Genomic DNA, 14974 nt, shown 5'->3' on the forward strand with positions numbered 1-14974 from the left:
TCAAATTAGGTTTCTGGCAGATGGAACAAATCCAACTCACTTGTCTAGATGGCTGAATTTTTACAGAAAAGACACTTAGGTTTTTTATTTATCCTTGATAAGTCAGTTTCTAAATTACTTTACCCTCTTTCAAAAAGGTGCATTTTAGAAAGATGGCAGAGATGAGAGTTCCTGAGAAGACCAGAAAGGACATTTGCATCTCAAAGATACAGGCAAGTTTTTCCTAGGATGACTTTGTTTCCCCTTTGTTTAATATTTACAAGCCTCTTAAGATGAACGGAGGGTTTGGGGAGTGGTATCTATTGGAGAGTCAATCAACTCGTTCCCCACTGTCAAAGTTCCCCGGGGCTCCTGTGGGGAAATTAGAATCGGACGCCTCAAGGCCAAGGGAGTCCCCTGGCCTCTTATAGGATGTCCGCACAAGGGAACTTGCCCTGCTGTGGATGTGGCTCCCAGTCCAAATTGGGTGGCTTGTGGAGTCTTAGATGGTGATACTAAATCAGGCTCCTGTCCCCTGGGGGTTAACACAGAAACTTCTATTTGATCCCCGTGGGTAGGGGAAACAGGAGGTGGTGAATATGATGGCGGCATGGGGGGAGGGTGGGCAGGTGGAACAACTGCGGGTGCAGCTTGCTGTTTTGCAAAACACTTCTAACTGCGAGATCCTATAAAAATTGAGTGAGCCATTTAGGGGCTACCGCCCTTGTGATCCTATATTTTGGGTCCACACCCTATTACAATAGTATACATGTCTTTCTTAGTCATAGGCTCAGGGCTATGTTACACCCATTTATCTACTATAGGCCCCACCCAAAGGGCTCTCCTTCAGGGTTGATGGAGTATTTCCCATTTTGTACACCCAAACGCAAAAGACGCAAACAAATTCTGGCATCAGTGCACACAAAACCAAGACCAAAACCAAGGAACCAGTTCCCAAATCGGTTCTGAGGGGGTGTAGTGGTGTAGAGAGCAGCCGTCTGGTGCAGAAGCCCACAGGCAGCTAGGAGGAGCTGTGTTAGTCCAAAGGGTCCGGGACACATAGTCCATTCTCAGCCCAGAAGGAGCAGCCAGGGGGAACCAGTGAGAGGGCTTGACTAATTGAGCTTTGTGCCTGCTATAAAGCTTATTGTTTAGCTCTTGGCCAGTAAACTATGGAGGGTTTGTACGTGGCTGCATAAATGGGTCTAAGAATGATGGACAAGTGTGGTATTCGTTGCCTCCAAAGTGTGGAGAGACCTAAGTAAGATGTGTTGGGCTTGCTATAGTGTGTTGGGGGGCTGAATAGTTAACAGCTGAGGTTTAGCTGCAAAAGGAATTTCCTGGCTTTTAGAGGATCAGTTAATGCCCAGAAATTTTTTTTTTTTTTTTTTTTTTTTTTTTTTGCTGTACACGGGCCTCTCACTGTTGTGGCCTCTCCCCCTGCGGAGCACAGGCTCCGGACGCACAGGCTCAGCGGCCATGGCTCACGGGCCCAGCCGCTCCGCGGCATATGGGATCCTCCCAGACCGGGGCACGAACCCGTATCCCCTGCATCGGCAGGCGGACTCTCAACCACTGCGCCACCAGGGAGGCCCTCAGAAATTTAATAGTTGTAGACAGCCCTTGAATTTTATGTGGGGCAATAAATAGCATACCTGTATGTTATAGATGGGTCACCAACCATATTAGGGCCTTGTGCACCAGTCTCCTGAGGGGCTCTGGATTAGAACCTCAGTATAGTGCCAGACGGTGCAAGGGGACCCCAGGTCTTCTCAGCAAAGACTGTGGGCAATAGCTGGGCTGTTAAGCTAGCCAGTAGGCAGACAGGTTAAAACATACTGGGTGCCTTCTGAAGTAAAAGTAGACTGCAGCTGGGACTCCTTAATAACTGGTACTGAATAGAACATAATAGCTAGATTGTCACAGCAAAGTAATTCCCTGGAGCCCTTTGGATATCCTTAATGAACTGGACAGTGTTGGAAATGGGAGCCTTAATAGTGGGGATCAGCACTTATATTTCAGTAGTTGATTATAAGTCACCACTCATTAATAGCAGGCTTTAATAGCAGCCAAATGGGGAAATTGAAAAGGAGAAATGGTGTGTTTAATGACTTCTTCTTTTCCTAAAATCTGAATTATGGGCTGCAATCCCACAGCCCCCTGTCATACATGTTATTGGGAGATATTTACTGTCTTAGGTGGCAGTCTTATGGGCTCCCAGTTTCAGCTTCCACCAGGAAGGCCAGGAATTTGGGTTTGTTCCAAATGGCATTGCAGTACATCAAGGCATCCATAGCTGTAATGGGAAAGGGTAGGGCCAAAGGGGCTACCACCACTAAAAGATTTTTAATAAAGATTGTTTCAATAGTGACATTCAATGGAAGTTGAATGCTTTCTACTCCCCTGACTACTATGCCTTGTAATCTAAAGTGTGGCCCTTGCTTATAATTGGAGGGGTTCCCAGGAGGCACTGTAATTTGAGCTCCCGTGGTCAATGAGAGCCATAAGAAAATTTGTTTATGTGTGTCCCAAGGAAAATTAGAGAAGTATATGGGCAAGTGTCCCAGAGGAGGGCCACGCTCCAGGGATCTGCCAGGTCCCTAAGGCAGAGGCGTTGACAGAGGTCAGGGTAGAGGATTCGGAGAGGTGACAGCTACCCATCACTCCAGTCTCCTGAAGAGTCTGCAGCGCCTGAGCAAAAATTTCTAACTTGTGCTTGGGCGGTCTCAAGTTGACATCATTAGGGACCCCGATCTCCAGAGCTGCCAATACAGGGAGGTCTGTTAGTCATCTCATGAAGGATGGAGCTGTGTGATGGCACCACCCCTTGGTGGAGATCAGTAAGGGTCCCAGAAGTCCCTATATCCCTTAAGGGTCCTCTGCTGGGTTCCTGGCCAATGGGGCAGCGGGGCCCATGTGCCTTTACTGGGAAGCGAGATTTGGGGCTTCCGAAAAATTATCTTTTTCATATCCAGATACAACATGGATGCAGCCCCACGCCTGTTGGACTGTATCTGCCGTTTCTTTGAATCGTAACCGCGTGGCTTTAGAATTAGGGAGAGCACCCTTCTCGCCCTTCCCTTGGACAAATGTTTTCTAGAAAAATTTGCCTTTCAACCATGGTATAGTTACATGTCTCTGTTTCTTGTTCATGCTGGTCATCTGATGTTTTGGTGCAATGGATGGTGACAGGGAGCACCTGGAATGGAGTTTCCTCTTCCTGACTCCTATGCTGCCACTTCCTGTTTAGGGTGTCCCAGTCAGCCTGGGTGGGGTCAAGGGATGATTTGCAACAGCAGCAAGAAATGCAGCAACATAGGAGGCACTTACCTCAGCGGCATTTGCCCGTTCAGGGTACCGTGATGCCCCTGGTACAGCTGCCTCTGTCATCGGTTAGGGCTGTGTGGGGAACTCTTGGATGTATGTTTAGGGCATAGGATGGTTTGGGGTAATAGTAAAGCTGTGTAGAGACTGTGTATGTGTGATCTGGGGAGAGATGAGGGGCGTGAGTGCCTTTGTGAGTGTACGGTTGGTGTAGCATGGTGTGGCTGGGTGGTGGGCTGCTTCTGGGTGTTTTGAGGCTATGTGTGCAGGCATTTGAGAAGAGGTAGGGGTGTGCATTTTAATGCTTTGTGTGTTGGATCTGTGTGTATGCAGAGTGCAGGGGTTATACACATGCTCATCCTGTAGGGTAAGAGTCCAGGGAGTGTACTTTTGATGTGGAGGAATTTGCAGAGATTGGGGTTGTCAGTGTAAATTGGGGCTGCTAGCTGTGTGTGTATAATCAGGGGATGTGACAGAGGCTGTTTATAGTATCTCAAGAGGGAGATGGGTGTATGTTTGTATTGGGGGTGTGAGGTCATGATGTGTTCTGGGGGGAGTATATAGGAGAAGGTTGGAAACATTGTGTCTCTCTAATGGTATTTTGTGTTTGTCTCAGCTTCTGAGGCATTGTACATACGTGGATGTTGACAGCTGTGTGCGGACTGTATGTGTTCTATTTGGATTTGGGGGGTTGTGTCTTCTATTAAGAAGTATGTGAGTTTGGTTTGAATATATTTGGCTCTTGTTGAAGGGTTTGTGTGTTTGCATTGAGGGGTTATATGGGGTTGGGTGGATTTTTGTGGGGTATGAGGATTTAGGTGTTTGATTACCAGGGGCCGTTGGGGGTGTGTTTTTGTATTCAAGACTGGCTGTGGTTTTATTGGAGTTTGTAGTGCATGTATATTGGAGCAGGAGGGTTCTGGGCACACAGTCAGGCATTTGCTTATAAGTAGGGAGTTTGTGTGTTTGAGGATGTTTGGAGCTCTGTGGGGCTCTGTGATGGTGGCACAGGTGACTGTGGGCAGGTGGAGTGTGTGTTGGGCTGGAAGGGAAACTCGAGGGCCTGTTGGGGACTGTGAGGCACCCATGTGAACTCCCACGTGGACTGACCTTTGTTCCTTCTGATCTTCTATGGCTTGTCCGCATCCTGATCTTCTGTGGCATCTACTCCCCTGGAGTGGTCAGCGATACTCTGCTCATTCTTAGCCAGATGAGTCAGGAAATGTCACTTCCTCTGGCAGCTGGATGTGCCTCTTGCAAGTGAGTGGTCCTGGAGTCCAGGGTGCAGGACTGGTGGACAGATGCAGAGTGAAGCTGATTCCCCCATGAGCCCTCTCCTCAGTGAGGTGGCCAGGAGGTCAGGGCTGTATCTCCAGAAGGTCAGACCTGGCCAGTCCTCTCTAGAATGTGCTGGAGCGGCCAACTCGTTGAACGCACCCTGCCAGGAGATAAACAGACCCTGAGGACAATCCCTAAGGGAGAAGTCTATACCTACCCATCTTCCACTTTCTCCTTTGGATGGCCTCTACCACAAGGTAAAAGCTAAGCCCCCTCACACGGCCTTTCTTGGCCTGGTCTTACTGAGCAGCCAGTCTCTCCCCACATCCTGGCTCACTATGGGCCCTCTGGTGATACCAGCAAGAGGGCTCCCTGCATGTCAGTTCTCACCTCCTTCCCTTGGCCCACGCTGCCCTTGCTGTTTGTCCTGCTCTTACTCTCCCAAGGCTGTTATGTTGTCACCCTGTCCAGGTGGGAAGGATCCACTGAAAATGCACATTTGAGTAATTACTGCATCACCTGAGTCTCTAGCATGTCCCAGGCACTATGACGCTTGCCAAATCCCTAAAAACCCCACAAAGCGGATATGCTATTAGTTGCACTTTGCAGGTGATGAAGCTGAGGTTCAGAGGTGAGCAACCATGACCAAGTACCCTGTATGTACCAGAATATCAATCAGACTGGTCAACGTATCCAATAAAGCCAAACATTAGTCTGATCAGTACGCCTAGATGCAAGGCTGTAAAGGCGCAAACTATGTCCCAGCACGAGAAAGAGCAGTGCCAAGTACCCCAGCAAAGAAGCAGTGTTCATATCTTGCTTTCTTAATCGAAATAACTGCACATCAACCCACAATTTCCTACTCTGTTAATAGGAGAAAAATACCAATGTGCGTTGTCCTGTAAAACTACCTTAAAAGAATATGTATGATCCCGAGTGCTTTAGTAATGACCCCAAATCACCATCATGAAGTTGGGATACTTCTTAAAACACTGCAAGTCTTACACACTGGCATATAGAATCTGTAAAGTCAGTTCTTTGGGTAATGATGGTAGATAGAAGTGGCCCAGAAGGACGGAAGACAGAAAATAGAGCAGAAACTATTTGTCCAGAGGTGACAATGGGTCATAGCCAAGGTTCAAGCATTACGAGGGAGGTGGTGAAAATAGTAATGGGCATAGAGTGTAATAAGTCAAGGATATCTAATGTAGTTGTGGCTCGCAGGCTCAAGAACGCAGGCTCAGTAGTTGTGGGGCACGGGCTTAGTTGCTCCGCGGCATGTGGGATCTTCCTGGACCAGGGCTCGAGCCTGTGTCCCCTGCATTGGCAGGCGGATTCTTAACCACTGCACCACCAGGGAAGCCCCTCATTTACTCTTAATGCTTCCCCCTGTTGAGGACAAACAGGAGGAAAAAAGAAAGGGCAGGGCTTCCTTGGTGGCGGTGGTTGAGAGTCTGCCTGCCAGTGCAGGGGACACGGGTTCGTGCTCCGGTCCGGGAGGATCCCACATGCCACCGAGCGGCTGGGCCCGTGAGCCATGGCTGCTGAGCCTGTGCGTCCAGAGCCTGTGCTCCGCAGCAGTAGAGGCCGCAACAGTGAGAGACCCACGTACCGAAAAGAAAAGAAGAAAAAAAGGCAATAGCAAGGTTCCAAATGAGCTGAGAATTGACCTTCTAAAAGGGCTCTCAATCTGGCCTCTGGTAGATGTCTGTCGGGGTTTCTGCCCAGCCTAGACCTTCCTCAGGAGAGAAGACGTTTAGGGCTTACAGTGGGCTGACTGGTGGCCCCAAAGATCTCAGGCTCTAATCCCTGGGACCTGAGAATGTTACCTTACAAGGTAAAGTTTTGCGGATATAAGGATTTTGAGTTGAGACTATCCTCGCCCTAAGTGCCATCTGTAAGTGTACTTATAAGTGAGAGACAGGAGGAAATTATATACAAAGAAGAGGCGGAGGCAGTGACCACAGAGGCAGGACTAGAGTGCTGCACCTACAAGTCAAGGGATGCCAGCAGCTTCTGTGGTTAGAGTCTTTGGAACTCCTTGGCTTTTCAGCTCCTAGGCTGTAAGATTTGAATCCGCAAATGCCCCAAGGAGAAAAGCTGCACCAAATGTCAAGCTTGCGTCTGTGTTTCCCTTCTCTCCAGAACTTGGCCCACATGTCTTGGTGTCTCTCTAACATTCAGATGCCAGAGAACAGATGTTTTCTTACTTTATCCAGGTTTTCTAAAATTTCTTTAGACTTCACCTGATCTTATGTTATTATTGAACTACCATCTCAATTACCCCTAGGAAGAAAATTTACAATGTTTAGAGAAAATGGAACCCTGGTACAGTGTTGGTAGGAATGTAAACTGGCACAGCCACTGTGGAAAACAGTATGGAGGGTTCTCAGAAAACTAAAAATAGAACTACCATATGACCTCGAAACTCAACTCCTGGGTATAAATCCGAAAAAAACAAAAACACGTGTTTTCAAAAACATGTATTTGAAAAGATACATGCACCCCAATGTTCAGAGCATCATTATTTGCAATTACCAAGATATGGAAGCAACCTAAGTGTCATCAAGAGATGAATGGATAGGGGCTTCCCTGGTGGCGCAGTGGTTGAGAGTCCGCCTGCCGATGCAGGGGACACGGGTTCGGGCCCCGGTCCGGGAAGATCCCACATGCCGCGGAGCGGCTCTGCCCGTGAGCCATGGCCACTGAGCATGCCCGTCCGAAGCCTGTGCTCCGCAATGGGAGAGGCCACAACTGTGAGAGGCCCGCGTACCGCAAAAAAACCACACAAAAACCCCAAAACAAAACTAAAAAACACCCCGTGGGTAGTCAGAGGAGAGGACCGTCATAGCTCATCCCCCTGTGCCGTGTGCCAGGCATGATCTGAGCACCTGTACACATGTTAACTTATTAAAATACTGCTAACAATCCTATCAGGTTGGGACTACCATCACCCCGCGTACAGACTGAACAAAAGGAAACAGAATATGGTGTCCTCCTTGTGTTCACAAAGCCCGTTAACTGGCAGAGGCAGGACTTGAAGGCCACAGTCCGGCTCCCGAGTCCATGCCATGCTTTACAGCCTCCAACTTCTCACGCTCATTCCTAGAGCCACCTGGGAAGGAGGAACCAGGCAACTAAAGACTGGGTTTGAATCAGACTCCACGTCTGACCAGCCGCGTGATCCCGAGCAGGGGGCCTCGCCTCTCTGAGTCTCAACCTGGCTCCCTTGCAAAATGGGCACATTAATGGGAACGTCAGCCTTCAGCAACGCTGTGACGAGTATCAGTGTAGCATGTGTGAACGGGCTTTGTAAACTCTGGAGTGTTCTGTGAGGTATAAACTACCCTCTATTCTCATTAGAGGGAATTCATTTCATAACCTGCTCCCGGCTCTTGAACTTTGCTGTGCATCCAGTCAGTGCTGGATGATCTGGAACCAACAGCTGGTCTATTTATGGCTGAAAACCCACAGGTCATAGGAAGACAGCAGCACCCGAGCCCCTGGGTGGCCACAAAGATAAGGTCTGTGTCTCGAGGACCGATGACATGGTGGTCACTGAAGGAACAGGCCCCCTCCTGCCCCTTCCACTAGTGACAACTGAAAACCTTGGTTTCCCCAACACCCCGATCCAAGATCAACCCGACTCTGCCCAATGTTGGAGAAGTACCGGCGTGTCCTGCAGGCCTGACTGGCCCCCTCTGACTGTGTGTTGCCTCCTTCCACAGATCAGTGCCCTACAGCAAGGCTACAACCAGGTGCTGTGCCAGACCCTGTCTGAGAGAAACTTAGAAATCACCTCCCTGAAGCACGAGGCCGAGAACTTAAGGAGGGAGGCCGCCATCACGTCAGGTGAGGCCCTTCTGCATTCAGGCCCCAGAGCTTCTGCCCTCCCCCTGCAGACATCACCAGTCAACCAGCACACCTGTGCCCGTGACCTGGATGCAGCCTCAGGGATCACCCGTGTCGGTGCATTAGAGTTCTCCCTCAGTGGAGGTTTCTTGCCACCCAGTTCCGAGGGCAGGGCCTGGTAAATATTTGAGAGAATGGTATCTCTTGGCTACAAGGTCTCCTGAGCACTGGCCCCACCAGGGAGAACACAGGTCGCCTTGTGGCTTGGGTGGTTCCACAAAGCAGCCTGAGTGCAAACTAGAGCGTGGACAAACTGGGGTCACTCCTTTAAGGCACCCATGGTCTCACCCATTTCAGCCGAGTGCACTTGGGCCCAAGGGAAACCATTTTCTAATTTGATCCGAGGTGGTTCCCTGATAAAGGGCTTGGGTTGGGAGAGGGGCAGCCAACGCACAGCTGTGGCTGAGCTTTGATTCCCTGGATTCCTTCATTGCTTCCACATGTTTCTTGAGCTCCTACTAGGTGTCAGGCCCCGTTCCAGGCTCCGGGGAGGGAGAGCCAAGCAAGACAGTCAGATTCCTGTACTCACAGATTTGGGAGGGGTTGACAGACAATAAAAGTAAAGGGATGAATAAACAAGCCCACTTCAGAGAGCAGTGCTGCTGTGGAGAAAATAAACTGTGTGTCGTGGTGGCCAGCGCTTCAAGGGGGGAGGCCAAGGGAGACCAGCTTAGTGGGTGTGCAACCATGGAACTCAGGTGGGACTTGAACCCGTGGGCTGGGACTCGAACCCACTCAGAACCCACTATCTTTTAATCGAGATCACGCATCTGGTCTCGGGACTTAATAAAGCTCAGGTTCTTTATGTCTCATGCAGAAAGAATTCAGTGAGAGACAAAGTAAGAAGTGGATTTCTTTAGAGAGAAACACACTCCACAGACAGAGTGTGGGCCATCTCAGAAGGCTAGAGACCCCCAAATATGGGGCGGTTAGTTTTTATGGGCTGGGTAATTTTATAGGCTAATGAGTGGGAGGATTGGGACAACTCTAATATTTTGGGGAAGGGGCGGGGATTTCCAGGAATTGGGCCACCACCCACTTTTTTTTTTTTTTTTCCTGTACGCGAGCCTCTCACAGTTGTGGCCTCTCCCATTGCGGAGCACAGGCTCCGGACGTGCAGGCTCAGCGGCCATGGCTCACTGGCCCAGCCGCTCCACGGCATGTGGGATCTTCCCGGACCGGGGCACGAGCCCGTGTCCCCTGCATCGGCAGGCGGACTCTCAGCAACCGCGCCACCAGGGAAGCCCCACCACCCTCTTTTTGACCTTTATGGTCAGCCTCCGAACTGTCCTGGTGCTGGTGCGTGTGTCATTTCGCTCATGTATTACAATGAGCCTGTAATGAGGCTCAAGTTCCCCTGGAAGCCGAATTTTACGCCCCCTTGAACCTAGCTGATTCTAACCACTTTATGTTGTATCCTCCAAGGCTATGTCCTTCTTTTAGAGAGGACGTGTTTCAGGTGGGCAAGGACAAGCCAAGGGCAAGCAAGCCTGCGTGGAGTGAACAGGGGATTGTGGGGCTGGGCAGGGTCGGGGGGGTCTGGGTTTTTATTCCAAGGGTGTTGGGAATCCAGTGGAGGTTTTTAAGCAGAAACTGACATGTCTAGAGACCTGAAGAGGATGGGGCCACTCACAGACAAGGGGAGAGAGAGAAGCAGGTGACAGGGAGGAGGCAGTGAGCCTCGGAGGGGCACATCACTCTGAAAGCAGCCAGTGCGTAGCAGGAAACATGCCCACAGCTGTAGAAGGCAGGCATAGCATTGAGTCGCACGTGAATCCCCATCTCTGTATGAATCTGTGCTTTTCTTCTGCCTCACTCTGCAACTTAATCACACCCACACCCACCCCCTGCTGCCCCCAGGTCTCTGCTTATGCTCCTCCCTCACTTGGGGTGTCCTCAGATATTTTCTGAGCACCTCCCCCAGGCTAGGTGCTGTTCTGGGCACCAGGAATGTAAGGATGAACTCGCTGGTCCTCACCTTCCTCCCGTATGTCGGCCAGTGAAACCTCATCCAAGCATCAAGCCTGTCTCAGATCCCACCTTCTCCGATCAGGGAGTCGTACAGGCCTGGGTTGGGATAACGCTTGAGATGGGCTGGACCCACTCAAAGTGTGGCAAGCCCCAGAGGGATTTCCAAGTAACTGAACTGTGTCCTGGAGGCAAAGCTCATTTTTAAAATGAAATTCTGGAGCATTTTGTGCTTTATTTCATAGACATTCTTGATTGATACCTACCACTAAAACTGGGCCTGATGTTCTTTCAAGAAAAGAACCGTAGGAGATAACCCAATACCACTGCATTTATGCACCCTTCTTCCCACTTTTATTCAAAATGATACTACAATGCAAGAGGGAAGAGATATGGGGAGATATGTATATGCATAACTGATTCACTTGGTTATAAAGCAGAAACTAAAACACCATTGTAAAGCAATTATACTCCAATAAAGATGTTAAAAAAATGATACTACAGTAATGGAGTAGTTATCTATTGCTGCATAACAAGTTACCCCAAAATGTAATGGATAAAACCCCAACCAATATTTATTATCTCCTCCAGTTTCTGTAGTTCAGGAATTTGAGGGGGGGGGGTGACTTAGTTCTCATGAGTTGCAGGCAAGATGTCGGCTGGGGCATCAGTCATGTCATCTAAAGCCTCGGGGGGAGCCGGAGGATCCCCCTTCAGAATGGCTGCTCATGTGGCTATTGGCTGGAGGCCTTAGTCCCTCAGCACACATGCTTCTCTCTAGGGCTGCTTGAGTGTCGTCACGACACAGCAGTTGGCTTCCCCCAGAGTGAGTGATTGGAGAGAGAGCAAAGAGGAGGCCACAGTGTCTTTTATGACCCAGCCTGAGAGGAAACAGTCCGTCATTTCCACAGTATCATATTGGTTACCCATGGCAGCCCTATTCAGGGTGGGAGGGGCTACACAGGGCATGAATTCTAGGTGGTAGGGATCATTGGGGCCATTTTGGAAGCTGGCTGCTGAGAAAAATAATAGGCGCCATGTAACAAACATAATTTAGCCACTTTGTGTTCTTGGGGCATACCGTCTCATTTGACCCTTACAATAACTCTGTGTGGGACAGACAGTGGGAGGTGAAATAGCTTGTCCAAGACCACCAAGCTAATAAGTGGTAGAGAGGGGTCCAAACTCAGAGGACTGAGAAACCAACCACCCACCCCATCAATAGTGTCCAGCAGTGCCCTCTGCCACACGCCCGTCTCCTGGCCTCTGGAGAAGAATTCCTGGACCTTCCCTGTGCTGGGCCTTTGTTCCCCAGGCCCATGGTGTGGCCTCTCCTCCCGGCTTTGCCTGGCCTGTGCCCACAAGAGGCCCCCAAAGGCTTCTCCTCTCGCTGATGCTGACCGCCCCTCATTCTCACTGAAGCCTCAAACCCTGTTCCGTGAACTTTGCTCTCATTCCCATTCCTGCTCTGGGACCCTTGCAAAAAGCCTCCCCATTTCTAGGCGGGCACCGGTGGTGGCCCAGGCTTGGAAGGTCTTGTCCGAACGTTGGCTGACAGCCATGGTGTTGCCAATAATCCTTCCTGCCTCTTCGACCTCCATGAGTCTTTTGTTTTGTTTTGGTTTAGTTCTTTTACAGAGATGGTGTCATCTTTGCAAAGAGACGTGTTAGTAAAGGATGGTTAAGTTCAACAACTACAACAGGAGGTGAATCAACTGAAAAGTGAGAACAAAGAAAAGGATCACCAGCTCGAAGCCCTCAGCTCCAGAGTGAGTGTCGGGTCATCAGCAAATTGTAGCTGCGAAAAGCAGACACAGTGGAGTCACATGACACATGGTGGTGAGATGAGGCCAGTGCCCAAGGACACAGGGAGGGTAGCTGCTGGGCAGGTGGCCAACTTCTCTGAAGCCTTTCAAAGGACAGTGTGTATGTGGCTCAGAATAAGCGTAATAGATTTTCAAATCCAGCAAACATTTTCTAACCCCTATTATAAATGAGTTTGTTTAATCCCAGCAACAAACACACCTATGAGCATATACTGCCATTGCAAAGTTTAACATTAAACAGAATACGATCTCCCTGTGAGCAAGGATGACCACACGGCTGCATCGTGGTCCCAGCACCGCTGGTTCTCATAACTGTCTTCACAGCAGAACGTCTGAAGATCCAGATGCAAACACGCAGACGCTCATTTCTTCCTTAGACTTTAGTGTGTGGAATGTCTCTATGGAAGATGAACGTGGTAGGCAAGCAAAGAGCTTTTTACATGTAACTTTGACTATTTGCAAATCTTGCCTTCAATGCTAACTTTAGAATCCTGCCCCTATAGGATAAGATTTCTCAGTATTTGCATGATGTGCCTGTTTCTGTGAGTCAAGGTAAAACCTCAAAGCTTTCATCTCAGGTGGCAACTCAGAGATTCCCAGAGGCTACCCGATAGCTAGGTCTGCATGGGGGTGGGGTGAGAACAGATCTTGAGGTTCCAAGGAAAAGGCACAGTAAGTAATACCTGGTACGTAGTACCATACCCAGTTTGGAGCTGGTGAAAGGCACTGCACGAGCTTTGGGATCAGACAGACCAGGGTCCAATCCCAGAGCTTTCTTTTATTGTAACTTATTTGGCCTCCATTTCCCCATCTGTGAAATGGGGATGACAAAATCATTTTGCGAGAAGTGGGAGGCTGGTTTTCGTTGTGCTCTTCTGCCTCTGCCCGAGGTCGGCTGCCTGGCCAAGCCCTCTGCATTCGTTTCCCCCAAGCAGAGTGTCTTCCCAGGCATGTGCTATAGCTGTTTAATGTGGTGTGTGTGTGTGTGTGTGTGTGTGTGTTGGTGATGGGAAGGGGATGCAGAGCTGGTGCTAAGTAGAAGGAGTCTGCAAAGACAGCACCTGCTTGGCTCTTCTACCTCCTGAAATGCATTTGGATGATTTATGTCCCCGTTTCCCCTTCCTCGTTGACCTTGGAATGAGGTCCCTTCTCCTCTAGACTGTGCTGGCCAATAGCACAAGGGTTCGTCACATTTGAGATGCCTTTTTTTTAATGACATACATCATGTGTGTTAATTTTAGAAAAATAAGTAGATGACATTGAGAAGAAAAATTAAAAAGAGAGGAGAGGAAATGCTACCTTCAGAAATCAGTGTTAATATGTTCATGTCTGTTTTTCCAGTCTTGTTTCTATATATTGCCTAGAAATCAATCAATCAATCATTTTATAGTGAATTTATACTATGCACATTTTTTAAATTTTTAAATACTTATTATTTTTCCATTCTAATAAATCAACGCTCTTATCATTCGTCTTAAAAGCTACATACTTTCTCCTGGATGTACCCAGTGTTATAAGTGGTCTGCTGTTCTAAACAACACTTGGGTTGTTTCCTCTTTTTTTTTTTTCTTCCACTGTTACTGACAATTCTGTGAAGAGCATCCTTGAAACTACAGATTTACTTATTTCTCCAGTCATTGTCCTTAAGGTACATTCCTAAAGTGGGAATTGCTGGGTCAAAAGAAGGCACATCCATCCTTATGCCGTTAATGCCTGTTGCCAAGCCGCCCTCGGGCAAGACAGCTCCTTTTACCCCTCCACACCAGTCGGGGCAGTTGTGTCTTTGAGATGCAACCTGCACAAAAGCCCTAAGATGGACCCCAGCTCACTGGCTCGGCCCCCTCCACCCTCACCAGTCACAGTGTGAAAACATCCCAATTCCTGCACCCTAAGTACCCAGAGTCTACAAAGCTGGTTTTCCCCTGCAGTGAAGTTTGCTGGCTTTTGAAGAGGAATTTAGACGCTCTATTCCTCAGAACTCATGAGAGGCATGAACTGGGAACGACTGCAGGATCCCGTGCTCCCATCACACAAATGGTCTCGCCTCTCAGAATTCAGAGGTGTGATTGGGTTATACAGCAGGAAACACTCCTGGGCGTGAACACAGGTACTTGGGACCCCCAGCCAAGCCCCCGTGGCCTTGTCCTTTTTCTCCACAGTGCTCAGTGCTGAAAGAAGAGTTACAGAAGGAAGATGCCCAGAAGGAGAAGTGGGAAGCCCAAGAGAAAGAGTTAAAACTCTGCAAAACCGTGCGTTGAACCTCCTGACCCCTCGGTGTCCACTGAAAGCCTAGATTGTGGCCTTGAGGATTTTGGAGTGGTTCCTTGGCCCATTAGCTAGCAGAAGCTCTGGGGCTTTCTGGGTGTTTGTCTGTTAATGTAGTCTCCTAATTCTTTGATTTGCTGGCCTCAAAGAGATGGGTGAAAAGACCATGGAAAACACACTCTCCCCAGATTTTCTGGGCAGTTGGCTCAAGGCCCCTCATCAGGTTTCCCCTGGGGAAAGGGACGGGAGGTGGCCACCATATGCTGCTGGAAATTCACCGTGGTCCCTACCCCTGGACTTGTGATGCCCAGACTTTCATGATCCACTGTCACAAGTTTTATCACAGCCCTGAGCACTGCTATTAACACAACTCTTCTTGAAGTATTTTTACTTAAATACATTCAATTTTACAACAATTCATA

The 14974-nt window shown here is 49.0% G+C and overlaps 1 protein-coding gene across 2 annotated transcripts in view; it reads left to right on the top strand.

Moving 5' to 3' along the window:
* LOC309807689 (forkhead-associated domain-containing protein 1-like) overlaps window positions 1-14489 on the top strand; it is a 31236-nt gene extending 16747 nt beyond the window's left edge. For both annotated transcript variants that reach the window (XM_082627544.1, XM_082627543.1), the window contains exons 3-6: window positions 138-212; window positions 8310-8433; window positions 12100-12230; window positions 14447-14489. In XM_082627544.1, coding sequence (XP_082483670.1) covers window positions 138-212; window positions 8310-8433; window positions 12100-12146 — 246 coding nt within the window. In that variant the 3' untranslated portion in view covers window positions 12147-12230; window positions 14447-14489. The remainder of the gene's footprint in view (window positions 1-137; window positions 213-8309; window positions 8434-12099; window positions 12231-14446) is intronic.
* The last annotated feature ends 485 nt before the right edge of the window (window positions 14490-14974 follow it).

This window comes from Mesoplodon mirus (assembly GCF_964341445.2).
Source record: "Mesoplodon mirus genome assembly, chromosome: 7".
Taxonomy (NCBI): domain Eukaryota; kingdom Metazoa; phylum Chordata; class Mammalia; order Artiodactyla; family Ziphiidae; genus Mesoplodon; species Mesoplodon mirus.